Here is a 19,450-nt window from a genome sequence, read left to right as displayed (position 1 = left end):
TTATTATTGCTTTACCATCAAAAGAATATCAATAGTAATCAAAGTGCAGGTACGAGTGCGCAGAAAGACCGTTCTCCTATTTGAGAAAATGTAAAACACAGTGTCACCGTACTAAGTATTCGTGCAAGAGCGACACCTTGAAATCTTGCAAGATTTCTCAGGACGGTATACATTTGATCACAGATCATTTGTCCGTCTTCGGACACTGATGTGAAAATAAAACGTGTATTCTGCAGGTGTGTGCAGAAATGCCCTGACTTCCTAATTCGAACTGCGGTTCGTTTTCTGAAAGAGAGCTTTGGAATAGATGAAACTCATTCCGTATTTAACTGGTTAAGTGGCAGTTTATTTTTTTACAGCAACGGGGGGCAAAGGACGAACTTCCGTTGCGGGCACCACCGTCAAATGCCGCCTGTAGAAATGTATACAAATTCTAACGCGAGCACCTGTTACTTTCAGCTACAAATCGATGCACACGAGGTGGCGCCGTCTGCTTGGTGCCACTGGCAATTCTGTATATGTACAGTACAACAAAACTGTCAGGACGGGGGGTAAGTTTGGAGGGAATAGCACATTCTGTATTGTTATTATTTTCTTATTGCAACAATTTTCGAAAGTCTGCAACTTTGCTTTAAAGAGGCCCCCTAAAGAAGACTATAGTAAGTATGATTTTTTTTTTTTGCATAACGCGTTATCAACCGGTGTCTATGATGGTAAAACAATGGTTTTCTCTTCCCTGAAAAGTTGTACCGTCTTACATATTTGAGGTTATATATGAGAATTAAAAAAAATACTTCTTCACGCTATCTCCGTAACGATTGGTGTTTTTTTGCGCATAGTAATTTAATTCAATGGTGATAATCATTAAAATCATTTTTTTTTCTCCGCGCTCGATATTAATGGAAAGCTGCCCATTGCGAGAATTTAGCTAAGTCGTACGTTATCCCGTGACGGATAATGCAATTTTAACCCAACATTTAAATATCATTGCCTCCTGTTTAAATGCCTTTTATTTCCCCCACAACTGCGTTTTTTTCATATTAGTCTTTGCACCCTTTTCCCCTCCAGTGAAGATGATAATTTATTCCGTTTTTGAGCGCGCAGGGACAGATTAAAGACCAATTCAAATAACGTTTTGAGTTAAATTTCTGTATTTCATCTTTTCATCAAGGAGGGAGTGGTCATTTTTCTTTAGCAAGTATTTTGTTTTTCAAAATATTTAATGCCCTCATTTTAAAAACAACAACGATCGCCCCCATTCATTTTTAAGTACATTTACGCAGTATTGTGCCAGAATTATTAGGGGGTATTAGGAAGTCTAAATGGCGCGTATCACTCAATACAAAGGTATATCTTCCTTCTCCCCAAGCCATATGTGAAGCATAAACCCTTTTTCTGCCAGTGCCTTAAACTGACATTTTTTCCCTGTGGTTTGTTAAAGTTTATGTTCGAGATGATATAAATTCCATCTTTGTAACATGAATAGAAGGCAAGTGGTTTAGCAATATAAAATGCTCTATTCTTTACCTACATTATAATATAAAATTGGACAGTATACTGTATATTGTGCAGCACAGCACATTAGCTGTGTTCTGGGCCAGACAGCGAGTTATTTTCAATATTTCATGCCCTGTGGATTGTTGTCATAACCCCTAATGTGTAGAGTGATGGGGTGAGCAGCAAGGCAAGACGCCAGAGTCTTATCAACTGACGTCCTGTCTGAAGGTTGATCGTGTTTAACTCGGTCTATTTAACACCTGTCTTTCAGCTGCAGCTTTTGCACAGTACCGTTAAGGCAAAAAAAAAAAAATCAAATATCAAATGTTTTCTCCATTTAATAACCAACTGAAAATAGTCATCAGAAATCTGGCAAATGCATGCTTAAAAACTCTCGTAATATTAATCTTCCATTTTCTAAATAAACGTTAATTTATCACCAGTAATAATATTTTAGAATTATTTTACAATTCGATTCCTAATTAGACGAGGGCTGTGTAAAGCGCCGCTCTTTTTAAAACAATAGTCTGTTAAAAAAGGGTCTTAAAATCCTAGTACTACAGGGAAAAAAGTGTGATGTGACAAGTAAAAACCAAATATTACAAGTCATCGCGATGTGCCGATTTAGAAAAGAGAGATTGCATGTCTGAAACTAAAACAGTTTTTTATAGTTATCAAGACATTCTTCCATAAGGTTTGCAGGAACATTAAATGACTGAGTGACAGTGTAGCTAAGCAGAACACTGAGATAGTAATACATAACCTAAGTCAAGTATACTGTTCAACTTGTCCTGCCCACAGTTATCTCTTCTTGTCTCCCTGTGACAAAGCCAACTGTCACTCCTCCCTAAAGACAATTAAACTTCAGATTTAACACACCTTTCGTAACAGGCTTGAGTGTATTATGCAGATCCTTGTGAAACTTAAAGCTGTTTTAACGCATATCATAGTTACAACAGTTTGATGCCGTAACTGTTTGAAAATTATTTTTTATGATAGAAATAATGATACAAAATCACAGTGCTGTAAGCTTTTTTCCTTCGCACCCTGAACAAAGATTTTCACTTGCAGCTTTTTTTTGCCCCCAAAACCCACAATGCTGACACCTCAACCCCACCTGTCTTGCGACTTCGTTTCGTACTGTCACTCATGTGTCAGTAGATAAAACCCTCTCTGTTACTTATAAATAGAGAGCTTCCCTAATCTACTCCATACTTCACCTATTTGGGTTCAGTGAGAGAGATTACACAGACTCCGGAAACAATGCTGGAAACCTGGCAAGAATATGATGGTGTAAAAAAAGAGTTTGTGCGACCTCCCTTTGAGAAGAACAGAAATATTTCTATTCTTTAATGCTAACACGAAAGGGCTCTGGTAGGGGCTGAGACGCTAACAGAAATGTATCCCCCTTAGGGTTCCTTACATTGTAATACTTGTCTCTTTCACTGCCTCTCTCAGCACAAAGATGCAGTGTTACTGCCTTAGTTTCAAAGCAGCCCTGAATAAAAATGCCGTCTGGTTCAGACGCTGGGCCTATCAAAAGATTTATTGAGAAGAAGTCCCATTGATTGTCAGGCACATGGAAACCTTAGGAACACCATAGCGATCGCTCTGTAATTACGGTATCTATGGGGCTGTGTGGAAGAGGATCTCTAAGAACCCACTGGAATTTCAGCATTTCTTTTAAGATATATTAATGCATCATCTTCTTTTGGATTTTCGCATTTAGAATGTAAGTCTGCCTTTTATGATCATGGTTTGCACATGCACTGACTGAGAGTAAATGTGTTTATTTTGCAACATTGTATTTTAGTACGCAAGCGTTTTATAAAAGGTATTTGCCACATTATCTGAGACATAGTTATATATAATAAGTAGCCTGGTGATAATAAACAAGCTTGGGGAAATTTTGTATTTGCAGTAACTTGGATGGTTATTTTGAAAAAAAGTTTTTTTTAACATTTCTAATCATGTTCTGTTTGTGATTTCAGTTTAATTTCCACATCCTCAGCTGATTTTCTTTAATGAGCACATGTAGATAAGTGTCTGAACCATTGCCAATATTCAGATATAATGCTATTTTGAGGGCAAAAAAAAGAAGTTGGACAGAAACACAATGTTTCTTCAATTAGGGCATTTGTTAATGGGAATAAGTAATCCTTCCCAAGATGCTTGGTGGCATGGTGTTTAACAGATTTGTACATCTGAAATGAAGTACAGAAATGTTTCCTCACTGTAAGGACCCGCGAGAGAGCACAGTGAAAGGCTTGTGGGAAGAGTATAAGGCTGTTCTACAATTATCAGTAATATGCAGTCTTAAAAATCCTTGCCTGATGTTTTGAATGTAAAAAAAATCTTCACTGGAATATTTGTTAAATTTTAGGATCTACAAATGAGCAATTTGTATTTTATGTAGTCAAAAAAGTTTGCATTAAGCAAAAATTGTGATTGAAATTCTACAGTTTCCAGTCTTACACTGCAGAACAGTGTTGCTTCATTAATATTGATGAGATTTATGCATACATGGTTTGTCTCCATACCCAATAACAATAGGTTTGACCTATTTAGTAATAACTATTTTATAATAATAGTGCATGTTATAATCAGTTACCTATTTTTATACAGTTTAGGCATGAGTAAAACTTAGGAAATATTAGGACACACTTGGTTAATTTTTGCTGTTTAGTTTTCAGGAACCAGACCTGCCTGAACTCACAATTTAAATGTTTGTTCACACACTACAGAATATAACAATTGTTTTATTAGTATTTGTTTGCAGGCACTCTTTTACAGTAGAAATATAAATGTTTACAACATGACCACAATAATGTAATGTTATTAAATGGTATTCACAAAAGAGAACTCTCAAATGTTAGCCACTTTTAAGATTTGTTTCCTTCTATACATACTGTACACTTATGCTATATAAATGTTTAAATATATTAAGGTGGTTAAATTAAGAAATTTTAGATAAGTGGATCTGTAATCATCCGCATTAGAAACTCTGCTTTTGTCTTAATGCGGATTATGCCCTTCTGCTGCATATCATGAAATGCACTTAAAATTGCAAATGAGAAGTTCAGGCTAGCAGGGAACCGATAGCTTATGAGTGACACAAAAGGCCACTGTTTTCCTCATCTCAGTCCTCATTCATGAAGTGAGGAGAGGCCTAAAGAACAGGGAGTCTTCATATTAACCTAGTGCTACACATGACTAAGCCTTTTAAATGTTTTTGTTACAGGCTTCACAGAGGTTCATTCAGGTTTTAGGCTGCTAGATTGTGGTCCTGCCTGGTCACCTGATTCTGCCTTAAACTTGCTGCCTTGGCTGACGTTTTTTTAAAGCTTACATACCACAGATTTTTGAGCCAGAGCGCTGCGATGAACAGTAACTAGTTCATGGCTGCGGTGCTTTATTCCATGTGTTTTCACAGCACTGTCCATGTACAGGTAGGAGGTGTGTAAATGTTCGGAGACTCAGGAAGCATGGAATATCACAGCTGAGGCTGGAGGAGTTGAGTAACCCAGAGGTTCTCCAGGGGCATGCAGGGAGGTACAATATAAACTGCGTGGTGGGCTATGTTAATTGCCTTTGGAATGTGGGGAAGCAAAAGCTGCACTTACTGTACCATGAACAACATCATGCACTTTCAGTCGTGTGTTTCAGTCACCAAATATGCTAAAATCTGCTTAAAATGGTTAAAATATGCTTTAATTTCTACCTGATCCTAGTATCCGAAAATCTTATTTCATTTGTAATGTAATTCTTATTTAAAGTCATAACATATAAAATTATCTCTTAGGTTTTGATTTAATTAAGGATTGCAACTGTTACAAGCAGTGTCCTTGTAACAGTTCTAACTCTGTTGGAGAACCGTTTACTGTTTGTACAATATACTAGCAAAGGCTAAGAAGTGTAGATTTAGGCTGCAGTATTTCCCTGCCCAGCTAACAGTTTAGAGCAGTTGTTTCAGTCTGCTGTTTTACAGAGGGCAGTCTCAGAAATGTTCTGTACTTATTCGTTAAGACACAATCACATATAAACCCTGAACAGGAGTGCGGTTAGCCACCTGTCTCATAAAGACCCAGGGGTCCAGCAGGTCCCATTCATGTAATGAACGCAGTCTGTTAGTAGCACATAGAGGTTCAGATAATAAGAAGCTCTAGTTCGAATAAGTAACATTTCCTTCTTCAAAAAATACTTGTTTTGTTTGAGGTTTTTTGTTTTTTTTTAAACATTAAACATCTATACAGAAACTCAGTCCAGCTCACATATTCTATCTCTTCTGTGGTAGATTGCAAGTGCACTGTGGATAATACTTCTCCATAACAGCTACTGGTATTTTGTGTAATATTTCAATCAATCAATCAAAGTTTATTTATCAAATGCACAACAGTACAGCGTGCAGCAGTAGTTGCTGGCAATGTCTTTTCTGTGAGCTCCGGGTGGGGGGGGTTGATTATGGGTGATTTGCTGAAGGAGCTGCAGCTTGGCTATTTAGCAGTCTTACTGCCTGGAGGTAGAAGCTGTTCCGTAATCTGTTGGACTTGGACCGAATGCTTCGGTACCGTTTACCATACAGTAGGAGGGAAAATAGTTTGTGACTGGGATGACTGGGGTCCTTGAGAATGGACCTGGCCTTCTTCAGACACCTAGCTAAGTAGATCTCCTGGACGTTTGGTAGCTCACAGCCGCTAATGAGCTGCGCTGACTTCACCACCCTCTGCAGTACTTTGCGATATATTATTTGTGTTGGTTTCTGCAATATATCTCCTTTCTGATTGAAACACAGCATCCTGTTTTATCAGGTGAAGGAGGAGTACACAGAAGCACCCCGCAACTCGCTGCGAGTTCTCAACTTGATGATCTTAGTAACTGCAGAACAGTCCACTTGCTCGTCAAACATTTCCTTCCTCTTTGGCAATAGAGGCAAGAGTCCAGGGCCAGTACAGTATTGGGCTGAAGCACGATGAGGCATATTTTCTAACTGTGGACCTCAAGGAGCAATCTCAGAGCTCGAATTGAAGGAGACTGACTTCCTGGAAGGAAAAACTGCTGTTCAAATCTCCTCCCTGGGACCACTGACATTGTTGGCCTCTGAGTAGCACTGAGTGCCTGGGACCCCTGTGAGAATTGGTTCATGGCTCGCTGCAAAGGCTGTACCTGCAGCAACCATGAGTTCGAACCCTGGCTGTTGATACCGCATTGTTTATAGAATTGGATTAACGGTGACATTGAAATCACCCTGAACTGCTCCATCCTTCTTGGCCACAGGGACAATGGGAGTTGTTCATGTACTGCTACTCACCTTGTATAGACACTCTGCTTCCTCCCAGCTGTCCTAGTCTACTTCAGCCTCCTGTCTTATTGCATAAGGTCTGGGTTGTACCTTATCGAACCTGGGTTTAGCCCAGTAAGCCAGTCTTCCCTTTAATGAGCCAGTGCCATCCTGAAACCCTGGTGCTGCTTGTTTCTCAGCTCTTGGATGGTGAGTGGTGGGGTAGACTAGGAGACACAGATTTTTCGTGAACTTCCAGTCCAGCTCCAGCTTCTTCAGGCCAATCACATGCCCAAAACATTGGTCTGCCTTTCTTCCCTATATAAGTCTAGCACACACTGATGATTGCTGGATCGTACAGTACTGTTAACAGGCTCCAATTCCATCTGCATAGTTTTCCCATTTATTACATGTTGGTCATCCCCATTCACAACAAAAATCTCAAGCCCAGTTTTGCTGCTGATGTCAGATTTATGCTCTTGGACAGCTCAGACAGGCTTATTCTCTTTACTGCAGCAGAAGTCTTGTTTTCCTTGCCTCTTAATTGTCCACCTTCCTGTCTTTTCCTCTTGATTTGTATGTCCTGTTCACGGATGATGAGTGAGTTAATGTAGTATGCAATTTAGAAAACTCTTTCCATATGCAATACTTGTGCATGTCTGGGAGCCATTTTGATGGATAAATAGGTGGATTGAAATAATAAATGGTAGGGTGTCATTTTAAATTCACACAGAGGTGAAATTAAACACCCTTTATGAAAAGCATTCTATGGAAAATAATAGATTTACGTGAAAGATGGTGTTTTTGCTACGTTCCCTAGCAGGTTACATTTTTAACTGGGGGGGGGTCCTCATTGTCCTACCTCCCAGGAACGTTTCAACCTGTCGCTTTGCTGTTACTGCTGCAGAGCGCAGGAAACCAGTGCTTTATGCTGACTGCCTGGTCATGCAAGAAACAGCTTCCCCTGAGAACTGAAGCAAGGACTGAAGAGACCTGTTGTTATCAAACGTTTCGACAGATGGTTTTTTTTGGCACTTTGAAAATGTATTGTTCTTTTTCCAAGTATTCTTTATAAGCCGCAGTTCTATTGGCGGTGGTAGTTTTGATTATTTTTTTTTGCACAAAGCTGCTCTTGTCTATTTTTTGAAAAACAGCTCTGCTGACCACAGCCCAGGTCACCTACTCTGGCTCAGCTGTTGTCATTTACTGCCCAGGACACCCAGAGCTCCTTGCACTCTCTTCTTGGTGTTGTGACAGTCGCTGATTTAGTCTTGCTTTGGGCTTCAGTCCACTGTCCTGGGCTTTGTATTTTATCTGCCAGTGTTCTCACCTGTTTTGTTTTTACCTCACAATTTTAAACAACTGAAAAGAAAGCCTTCAAAGTATTTTGCTCCAATGCAAAATGTGCTCTTTCTTCCTTGAAACTGAGCCCAGAAACACCAAAACATTTTCAGATGAAAAATGTGATATTTGTATTGTATTTCTTTTTTGTTTTCTTCAGATGGCGGTGTCTCTAGCTTGATAAGTATCATCATACTTCTATAATTACTTTAAGAAAATGGTGTACGTTGTGTAACCAGAGTTTCATATAGAAACGTCTGCTCTGGAAATAAACCCTTTCGTTTTAGTTGCTATTGAAAAAAAAAGTATTTACTCTCTCAGAGTTCTTACTTAAAGCCCAAATATGCTTTTGTACTTGCTATAACATAATAGTTTAATACCCTATAATCACTGCAGCAGGGTTTATCATTTTTTACAGTACTTTGCTATTGTATTTAAATTCCAGCAGTTTCTATGGCAGAGAATGTTTCAGGAATGTGGTAAGCATTACTTTTAATGATACATGTGGACTGTGCCTCTCAGACTTGTGTCTTGACAGCTTGACAAGTGCTTTGGTAATCCATCTCAGTGTGACCTGTCTCCAGCCCTGCTTTAGCCAGCATTGTTTGCACGACATCTTTGCTCCTGTGGTGCCCTCTGCCTCATTTAATGTGCACATTTCCTGGCTTTTCAGAGACATTTAAATTGATTTGTCCATCACGTTTCAAACTGACTCAAATGAGGAGAGCAATAGTGTAAGTTTAACCATAACGTTCAAGTGGAAACAATGCAAATCTTCTAAGATTTAGAATCTGCTCTTTCCCCATAATACATTTCGACTGTCAGGTTTGAAAAACATCATCCCATGAGTAGTATGAGGTCTCTACAAACTGCTTTCAATTATTAAAGCCATATTTGCAGGAGAAACTGGGGGTAGAAAAATATTTAGATTCATTTTTAATTTAAGCAGAAAAATACAAACAGTACTCCCAGCAAAAGCAGCCACCTTACTAATGGTAAAGGCTTTTAGATGTTAGGGAGAATGGTTCTGCTTTCAGAAAGGAAATGGACTATTTCATCTTTAACAATCGTGATATGTCTTGAAAGATATGTGATGAACAAAGTGGATTTTTTTAAGAGGGTGTCACAGAGTGAACTGCAGGCATTAGTACCAAACAGGTCATAGGAGAAAATAGACGTTTATTTGTAATACAATAGTTTCATCAGTAATAACAGCATTACTATGCACTGCCCAATTATTAACATATTCTGGATCTTATTCCTATCAGCATTTGTTTTCTTTTTCACTCAAAAGAGGCTGGGGTGGGGTATCGATGGTGGAATGCTGGACTAGGAAAAAGGCCATTTGAAAGACGGTAACCTGCAGGTATGAGGGATGGACAGTAGGGTTGAGCCGGATGAAAACAAGTACATGTTTAAACAGAGCCCTGGTTTTAAACAGACCCCACAAGACCACATTCCAATCCGACAGCCAAGAAACAAAGGCCAAAGGTGCCTGTGACCCAAGAGTAAACAGGAAACATCACCTACCGCCAGCTCTGCTGGTGCAGAATGAGAGGACTATTTCATGTCAGTGTGTCAGTGCCTTTTCCCTTAGTAACTCATTGGGTTAAATGCAAGCATGAGGGCAGCTGGAAGCTCAAAGCAGCCAACTTAATTACCAATATTTTGAAATGGCGGGACAGGCCTTCCCAGCAGCCCTGCTAGAGCACAGCAGGCAGTTTCTCACAGGGTGGCAGAGTGGGACGTGATTCAGAGAGTCCTGTGCTGGTCATGCAATCCGACAGGAAATACGCCATATTTTCATTTCTGGCAGAATCCCACATTTTAGTGTTTTTTTTTCTGTAATGAGTCAGTGAATACAATCCAGATTATTTCTGAGATTAATTAGTTGTTTTAGTTGGATTTTGTCCCACTCTGCTTTGTGCTGAAATCTTCTAATCAGTGAATGGAAAGCTTTTCTGGGGGTTCTCTTGTTTGCATTTTATATAGGTATCCTCAACAGCCCTTGTTTTATCTTGGGCTTCTTTTTTGTTTATTATAAATTGGTAGATCCCTTTTTCTTGTGGGTACTGTGTGTATTTGGATACTTATTTAGGAATACTTTAGGTATTCTGCTCATACCACAAATGCAACAGAGCTGAAAAAAAAACAGCATCAAGCATTTCAAAGAACAAAGATTTCATCAGCCTGCCCTACTCACACAGGAAGGGGACAGATTCTCCATATCCAGCTCACATACTCTGCTGAGAGGACTTTTCATGAAAGCTTCCTATGGGGCTGGACTGAAGAGCCATTCAGTGTGCATCTCTCACATTAAGGTGACTGTTGTTGCACTAAATTTAAATGGCATGTCCGCTGGCATGTTGGGCAGTGGCCTGGAAATGTGATGTCATTATCCAGCTTTCTAACTCCCTCCAGTATTCATGTCAGCCCATTGTGTGAGCCTCTTCTCCACATTTTTAGCTTAAGGTTGAGCTACAATATTGCTGTTAGGTTATGCTTCATTGTATGTTGTGCACTTCCTACCCCTGTGCCAAGGGTGTTTATCTTGATATGGCAGGGCAGCTCATTTGTAGAAGACTGTCATCAGATTGACGTTTTGTAGAAACAGTGCTACAACAGGACTGAGTTCTGTAGTTCATTGCTTTAATTGCACAGATTGTGCTTTGAAGAATTTCCCGACTTTTTACAACACCTACCTGTTAAATTAGAATGTATCCACCAAAGGATAAAATGGCAAATCCACAAGTTTTGAACCTCTGTCACTCTTGATAAAATGACAATGGCTACTTCCCATTTTCCTTGCCCACTGGGAGTTTTTAATCTATTACGTATAACATCATACCGTTTTAAAACATCACTAATTAACAGAGTTTGAGTTACCCAATACTGAGAAACAGGACAGAAGTGTATTGTTAGAATCACGTAAGTGAGAGTTTGTTTCATATGAGTCAGGGAAGTATCCAAAAAAACGTACAGTACCATAAAACCGTGCAAAAACATTACCTTTATAATGGAACATTGTAATTTGACACTTAATGAAGACCTTGATAGTTTTAAATCCACTTTAAAGAAGTCATTGTACGAGGGACTTGTGTAGGTTTGGGGCTCTTTTACTTGTTTGGTTTTTCAATGCAACCCTTTATAAATGCCAGCAATTCAGGCTGCTTAATGTACCTGTGACAAAGCAAACTAAAAAAAGCACAAAGCTCTCGTTGCTCTTTTGAAACAAATCCTACCATTTTTCACCTCACTGCTTTTAATAAATAAGCAATAAAATTAACCTTTACAAGAATTTGTCATAGCGATGTATGAACTATACTTCTGGTTGTAATTAATGTATTAAAATCTTTGGGGGAAAAAAAAACGCTTTTCAGTTTAAAATGTTAGCTTCCTTTCTCATTTTTCAGGTTCAGTGCTGGGGAGGTGATACATTCTGAGTTACACCCAACATCTTAAGGAGAACGCAGCTGGCCAGGCGATGTGAGTCTTTGGTGTCAACTCCGATGGACGATGTCATGAGGAGCCACTGTCAATGCGGGGTGTCTGATGAGTCACGAGAACAATGGTCATGCATCATCTTTTCAGTCTTGTTCTTGGGCATAGAGACCTGTCTCGGGCTGGAGATCTGTTCTCTCTGGAAGACGCTGAGATTGAAGGCTGCTTGTCAGAAGCTCTTGAGGAAATCAAAGCTATATCTTGCTCCCCAGTAAGTACCATGTAATTTACTGTGTACATTTGTGGGCATACTGAGGAGGCATCTCCTTTTTGGTATTATCTAATTATCTGCTCAGTGCACATTCTTGTACAGCAACAGTGACAGGAGAGTTTTCCAGTGAAGCTGGGCTCAGAGTAAGACCTACCTTGTGCACCTAAACAAGCAACTATTGAGGAAGATAATGACTTGGGCTTTACTAATGGGGATTGGCATCAATGTCACAGATTATAATCAAAATCTATCTGGGGTACATTATGGGGTACATTATTCTGGCGCACTATGGCTGCCGTCGCATCATCCAGGTGGATGCTGCACACTGGTGGTGGTGGAGGGGATCCCCATTACCTGTAAAGCGCTTTGAGTGGAGTGGCCAGAAAAGTGCAATAGAAGTGTAAGCAATTAATTAATTATTTAATAATTATTAGCAAACTTCCTACCAGGAACATCAGGGTCTTGTTGTTGGTGGGAGGTGTAAACCTCATTTAGTCACATAATACACAATTGTTACATTTTAAATTGTTTTTGCATACAAAGCTTTCATGTGACATTTATTTATCATGCACTTAGGTTCTTTAGTTCACAAGTTTTTGTAGGTTTCTCAACTCCTGGATACATACCTGGTTTATTAATTCATAATAGAAATAGGGCTTTTGACCTGAGTATCCTGATTGAACTTGCTGAAACTAACAGTAATTAATTATGTAACTAATTGGTTGGTCTGCCTTATTTCAATTGGTGAAGTAAATTCTCACTTATTGTATGTAGCGAGCCAGTGGGGACAGAATGGCTACCCAACCTATTGGCAGATACAACAGGTGCTGCACTTCAGTGGTCAGTAAAGTGGGACCCTTCTAAGGGGGAATTCATTCAGGACCCTTGAGAATGAAAATGACTAAATCAATTCAAGCAAACAATTAGAATTATTTCTACTGCTTTCATTAAGTGGTGGTATTGTCTGCCTAATACATAACAATGTTCCACCCAAGGGCTCATACCTTGACTTATGGGGACCTTTAGTTTATGATCTTATCTGTTAATTTTGTATTTGCTGTTTTACTGAGGAGACATCTCCTTTCCTAGGTTATAAATGCTTAATTGATATCTGACTATAGTTTTCACACAAGTAATACCAGAAATGTGCTTTACAATAACATGCATTCTTTCTTTAGGTCTTTGTTAGCTTCACACCATTTTACTTAATATCACAAAATAATAAAGTGCACTGCAAAATAACCATGTCTCAATTGCAGAAAAGGCTTGTGTATTAAATGCAGTATTTACACATACTGTTGTGTATTCTGTATTTTGATACAGTGTATGAAGTATTCATGCTGTGTGGTTTTTACTTTCACACAGCAAGAATGAATTGCTCATTAAGAACTGTTTCATAGTTCGAAAAGTGATCATTCACTGGCTGAACCAAAGTTGTTTTATCAGTTATACAAAAGCATGATGGAGCTGACATTGAAGCTGTTTGCCAGCTTGATCTGCAGGAAGGCTTTACTTTTTAATAGTTTCCCAGAGAATCATCAGGATCCATGTGGGAAACTGGCCATGTGAGCAGAAATAATCTTAGCCAGCTGAAGTCAGTTCAAAGGAGTTCAGACACATGTCAGAAGTGGTTTGTGCCATTCGATAGGTGGGTGAGGATAAGCCTTCAGAAACGATCTAAACTGAAAGATACTGAGAGGTCTGTTCCTTTGAGAAAATGGTTTAAAAGGGTTCATATACATCTATATAAAATCTATACTGTATATAATATACTATAATTGTCTTACATGTTATGATGCACAAAGGGTTTAACAAATATTCATGTTATGGAGGACAGTTTTACAGAGTTTATAAATATTTCTTTCATTTTGGAGGTGAAACAGACATGCTCTTTCTCAAAAGACAGTGTACCTTTGTGTGTCGCAGTGCAGAAGCAACAAATTACTCATAATACAGCTTTTTAGAAAACATATACTGTACATGCACCCTGTACATGCACCCAAAATCAAACAATGTGCCAGTATGTGCAGATAACTAGAAGGACATTAACCAGGAGCTTCTTGCTTTCTGTCTCTAACGTTTGCTGGAGCACTGAGCTGATGGTCTCCTCAGGGTCAAAGGCTCCTATGTGGTTTCATCCTCTCATTACATGAAAATGACTGAAGCCCCCGAACAAGCAGACACAAATTTAGATCTATAAATTGTTTGAAATCTCCCTGGTTATCACATTTTGTTAGATAATGGCTGAATTCTACTAAATCATTTTAGGATCCTAACAAGCAAATGAAGGCTTCAGTATTATGTGTCATTCAATATTATATTAGTGATACTATATACAGTATGAGCAGCTTCAGGACTGAATGAAGGACCAGCCAATCTGCATTTAGAATCTGAAGGTTGAATCTGGCATTTAGTCACAGGAAACTCTTTTGAAGTGCTAATGTAAACTGGCTTAAAGCAAAAACAAGATGTGTCTTAAGGGGCAGTGAGACTGCCTCACAGCGTCAACCAGGCTAAATTTACCACTGGTCTTATCATATTTCACATCATCGTTGCAGGACTACCTGACAAATGACAACGACCAGGCTGTGGTGGAGATCTGCATCACTCGAATTACAACGGCCATCCGGGAGACCCACTCCATAGAGAAGCATGGAAAAGCTCTGGTGTCGCTGTGGGAATCATGCCTGGAGTACAACCTGAAACCAGAGGGGAAGGATGAAGATACACCCCACGCTAAAATAGCCTCTGACATCATGAGCTGCGTCTTGCAGGTCAGAGAGTGGGTGATTTAAATCAGCTTCCTGGGCAGAGAGCAGGAATACAGTAACACTAACAGGTCAAGTGTTAATGATCCTCACTGCAGTATCCTAAACATCGTTCTAGAAGAGAAAAATTTACTGGTTTTATGGTTTATGGTTTATAGTATTTCATGAAAAAGTTCAAGTAGGAATCTGCATCAGCATGAGGAAACATTGTGTCTCTTTATTTTTCCTTTCAGCATAGTATATCATGGTAATAATGTTTTTTTTAGAAATTGATACATTTTTATGTATTGAATGTCTTCAGACCATACAGCACATAAGTGTCATTTTGACACAAAACTGTTCTTAATCATACTGTATATTAATACCCTTTATTTTTTAAACGGTTTGTTAGCACTATTAGCATTGTTAGTGTTACCTATTTACACACGTGTAGTGACCACTTGGAAAAGTAGCATGCATTATGCCAATGAACGCAGGAGAATCTAGGATTATTTTTAAAACCCAGGTTTAGGGAAGATGACATTTCTATCAGACTACATAAAAGCATGATTGAATAGGAGCCTCTGTCTTATTTGTTCGTTTTACTTAACTTAAAGTAGGGAATGCTGCACCTTTAAGTATTAATCTACCCCCTGCTGATGTTTAGACTCTAAAGTACCACTGCATGAATACATTTGCTCAGGCTGTTTTGCCTGCATGAAATATTATAAGATCAGAGAACTTTTTTTTTGCCTCTAGGTATTCCTGAAGTGGGAAGCTGTAAACCCTGTCTTTCTGCTGGCCCCACTGAGTTTAGTTTTTATTTTTAACCTATTTAAATGAAACTACTGTGCCCGTAAAAATTCTAATCTTTCACAGGGTCCACAGATCTCACTCAGCTGTTTCTTGATGAAGACAGAGCTTCAGCTTCAACAACATGGCCGGGTTACTAGTTCTAGACTCTCACAACCCTTTGTGCAATAAAAAGTACCTCCTGCTCCGAGTTTCGTGGATAATTAAGTAAATTCATATTTTGAGTGAAGCTTAAATATGATCACAATGTGTTTTCTTTCCTTTCATAGAAAGGGCAAGAAGATTCTAAACACCTTAATTTTTCTCTCTTTATAGGGCAGCAGTTTTCAGTAAAAGATCTGAAAACAAACTTCATCGTTTTCTTTTAATTTTCAACTCCAGGTCTATGTCCTTTAAGTATTTCTGCCATGTTCTTTTCTCAAAACCAAACACTAAGCACACACACACAGCCTTCATATCGCTTTTTTTGGCTGAAGTGTGCTTCTGCCCTGTAGAAAAAGTTAGCTGGAGGACGAAGAGCATTAGCACGCTGGGTATCAAGAAAACTGACTTAATTAGAACATGATATTGTCTGGAAAGTTTAGTTAAATGGCTCAGTTCTTCCATACTGTTTGTTAAGAGGCCTTTGATCTAAGAAATGAAATGACTTGAAGTGACTTTTTTATTATTACTTTGAAGATGATGGTTTAGCAAGGTTATGTTCTGCCTTTAACATGCACTTTGTTTTATAGTTTTGTCTGCAGCCCCCCCTTATGGAAGAAATGGGCATAACGTCAAAGTGGCATATGTTAGTATCGTGAATCTGAGTACAGTGTATTAAACTGCACAAATATTTTTGTATACAATTAGAACACTAGATATCAGGAAAATACTGTTTATAGAGGTTATATTTTCAACCTTATTTGTTTTAAAACTCCTTTGTTCTGTCTTGCAGTAGGTTTGTTGTATGTCAAGGCAGAACCAACTTGAATTCGTTTATTTTTTAAAAATAAATTTTTTCTTTATTTTGAGAAAGAAGTAAATTTGGGATTTCTCCTGCGTGTCCTTTGAGGGCGCTAAATCCTTGATTGGGACATTTTCTGAATTTGAGAAATGAATTGATGCTTTATCCATGTTGTTCCTGAATGTCCTTTGGTGTACTTGCTTATTTATTTGTTCAGAACCATTTTGGGTTTCTTTAGTTATGTAGGTTTTATTTCTATTTTCACTTTCTGTCATTTGTTCATTCACGTTTTGTCATAAACTATCTATCTAGCAGAATTGTTTTTAGCATAAATATCATTTTGATAGCATTATATTATTCAGTGATCTTCCCTGTCAGAATATACTGTACTTGCCTAAAAAGTGCAGATCATTAGGGACTGATATAATTTATCATGTTTTTAAGCATTGTGTTGTTCACCCTGTCAATAAAATAGAGACTTAAGGAAAAGAAACATTCTTAAACTTTGAGAATGAAAACTGTAAGTGGTGTAGTTACTATTAAGTAGTTCAGGTGGGGAGCTGCATCAGCATGCGTAGGCTGCAAAGGAACAAGTAATAGGTTTATTCCATGCTGAAAAGAGAAGAAAGAAAACACAACGTTTCGGCCGTGGAGCCTTTCACAGGTGTGAGAAAGACACAGGAGGAGCGAAGGGGGGAGCAGGGGACAGAAAGAGTGTGTGAGGTCAGGATAGGTGAGAGAGGTGTGAAATGTACCTCCACGGCCGAAACATTGTGTTTCCTTTCTTCTCTTTTCAGCATGGAATAAACCTATTACTAGTTACTATGAAGATTGCTCATCATCAATTTATGTTTATGTTCCCCACAAAGAGACACCCCTCATTTTGGAAACTTTGGAAAAAGTTATTTGAAGGAATCTGATTTGATTTACATTTCACGTCTACAATAATTCACTTGTTGCGATATGACATACTTATTCACTATATAATAAGTATATTATATGCATATAATAAACTTATTCACTTGTGAAACCCCCCTTAGTGCTTCCAGCCTGTCGATTGATCTTGTAATCATATGATTTTATTTATGAGCAGTTTTCAAAAAGCTCAAAGAGCACTACAGCAACACAGGCGTAACTCACGTAGCAGTAGTAAAAAGAAAGAGATTTACATTTACGGTGAAATGTTAGGTCTTAAAGTTAGGAATTTTAAAAATGGGCTCTCTCAGAGTCGTTAAAGGACCTGGACGGAGTTCCATAGATGTGGAGCTGTACATGTGCATAAAAAGACTGTTGCGTATTGTGTGGAGCCTGGTATTCAGCAGAATTAGAAGGCTTGAATCAGCAGACTCCAGATTAAAAGATGGACAAGGCTGAAGACGATTTAGTGTTTCATACCATGAGTGTGATCAAGTAATCAACAGAAAAAAGAACTCAGTGAGAGTAAGCTGTATTTAATACCGATGTTTATTACAAACTGAATTCCAAAAGGGTGGAGATGTCAGTGTTATGTCCAGTGCAATTTCATGACAGGTTTCAGTGCGGTGTTTAGGAGGGGCAGAATCCAGCCGTGCAAGCAGGAAAGCACGCCAATTGGAAGTGCTCCGCCTCTCTCAAAGACCTGATTTTAATCTTTTTCTTCTATCACACATCTCCGATTGGTGTAAGACTTTGTTGCTTTCTTCTGAATATTCCGGACTAATTAAGTGTCCCAGATTGCAGTATGGCTCTTCCTCGATCTGTTTCCTGCAGAATTATGACCGCCCTCCAGTCATGGCTCTAGCAGTGCCAGTCGCCGTGAAGTTTCTCCAGAGGGGCAGCCGGGACCTCTGCCGAAACATGTCAAGTTACCTCTCTTTAGCCGCCATTGCAAAAGCAGACCTGCTGGCCGACCACACTGAAGCCATTACGAAAAGTGTGCTCCAAGGTAAGGCTACCTTTGTTAGATTCAAGAGCCGGGTTCTTTTAGGGTACGTCATCACCTGGTAAAGACATGCAGGCTGGGTTAATTAGCACTTCTGTGTGTGTTGAGCACAGTCTCTCCTTGCACCCAGTGCTTCCGCTGGGATTGGCTTGGGGATGTCTGTAGGGTCACCAGGAATAATATAATATCCGATACCGGATAAAGACCGGATGGGTGTAATGTGAGCTGGTCCAGGCTCCCGTGAAGCGTAGTTCAGGACCCTATGCAGACGGTGTAATCCGGAAGTAAGTGGAGAAGGACAACAGGAAAAGAAGAAGTAGAGGATCAGGAGGGGTTGGCAGACGGGGGGCGTGACGACAGTGAACTGGTGCTCGGGGGCCGTGACCAAGGCAGATAAGTCCAAAGAGTCCAAGGGGGAATCCAGGGCGAAGTCCAAGGTCCAAAACCAGGTGATCCATCCGAGACAAAACAAGACGAGGTTAAAAACCAGAACGGGATCCGGAACAGGAACAGTGAATAAAAACCAGGGTAACAAGGCCAGGCGCTCCGAGCCCCGGACTCAGATGGTCAGGACGCCATGAGGAAGCCTATGCCTTCGGGTCTCTCCTGGACCCGCTGGTAGGCAGACTTCCGGGCGTCCATCTCCCAGTGCTGAGACAGGAACAGCGGGAGCGCTGGGCTTAAATAAGGAGGGGCAAGACTGGGGGCAGGTGAAAGTAATCAGCAAAATAAGAAAGAGCCGGAGCGCCCTTAAGAGGAGGGATTACAATCGTGACAATGGGCACAAACATATGTGTCAGAAAACAAGGAATGAGGGGGCCCTTTCATTAATTTAAATTAAGAGTAAGCTCTCATTTTATTTAAGCTAGATGAGTTTATTCTTAAAGTGGAGAAGGAGGAAGGCAATGAGCTGTGACCAGTTAGCACAAAATAATTTGATTTGGAACATGCATATTATGTGTCTTGTTTTTTTTTGAGAGTTTAGCATTCTACTAAAGTTACCAAATTCAGGTACACTTATTGGTACCGTTTAATCTGCTAAATTTGAAGGGCCCGTATACTGGGCTTTCAGTTGTTAAAGACATATAATGCTGATACAGTGAGAATGCAGCTGGACCGCACATTTCATTCTTTTTAACACAGTTGGAAATGAAATATTTTCAGGTCAGTGAAAGACGAGGTTAGCCAAAAGTTATGG

The 19,450-nt window shown here is 39.3% G+C and overlaps 1 protein-coding gene across 8 annotated transcripts in view; it reads left to right on the top strand.

The window, feature by feature from the left end:
• Positions 1 to 441: 441 nt before the first annotated feature.
• veph1 (ventricular zone expressed PH domain-containing 1) overlaps positions 442 to 19,450 on the top strand; it is a 62,889-nt gene continuing 43,880 nt past the window's right edge. For 6 of the 8 annotated variants that reach the window (XM_069197270.1, XM_069197267.1, XM_069197272.1 and 3 more), the window contains exons 1-4: positions 442 to 659; positions 11,530 to 11,828; positions 14,387 to 14,602; positions 18,081 to 18,255. In XM_069197270.1, coding sequence (XP_069053371.1) covers positions 11,685 to 11,828; positions 14,387 to 14,602; positions 18,081 to 18,255 — 535 coding nt within the window. In that variant the 5' untranslated portion in view covers positions 442 to 659; positions 11,530 to 11,684. Of the gene's footprint in view, positions 660 to 2,886; positions 3,230 to 11,529; positions 11,829 to 14,386; positions 14,603 to 18,080; positions 18,256 to 19,450 lie in introns of those variants that run through there. The other 2 variants (XM_069197269.1, XM_069197268.1) reach the window with 2 other exon arrangements.

Source organism: Lepisosteus oculatus, chromosome 13, assembly GCF_040954835.1.
Source record: "Lepisosteus oculatus isolate fLepOcu1 chromosome 13, fLepOcu1.hap2, whole genome shotgun sequence".
Lineage (NCBI taxonomy): Eukaryota > Metazoa > Chordata > Actinopteri > Semionotiformes > Lepisosteidae > Lepisosteus > Lepisosteus oculatus.
Note: the sequence above shows the minus strand (reverse complement) of the source record. Positions and strands in the feature narration are given on the sequence as shown.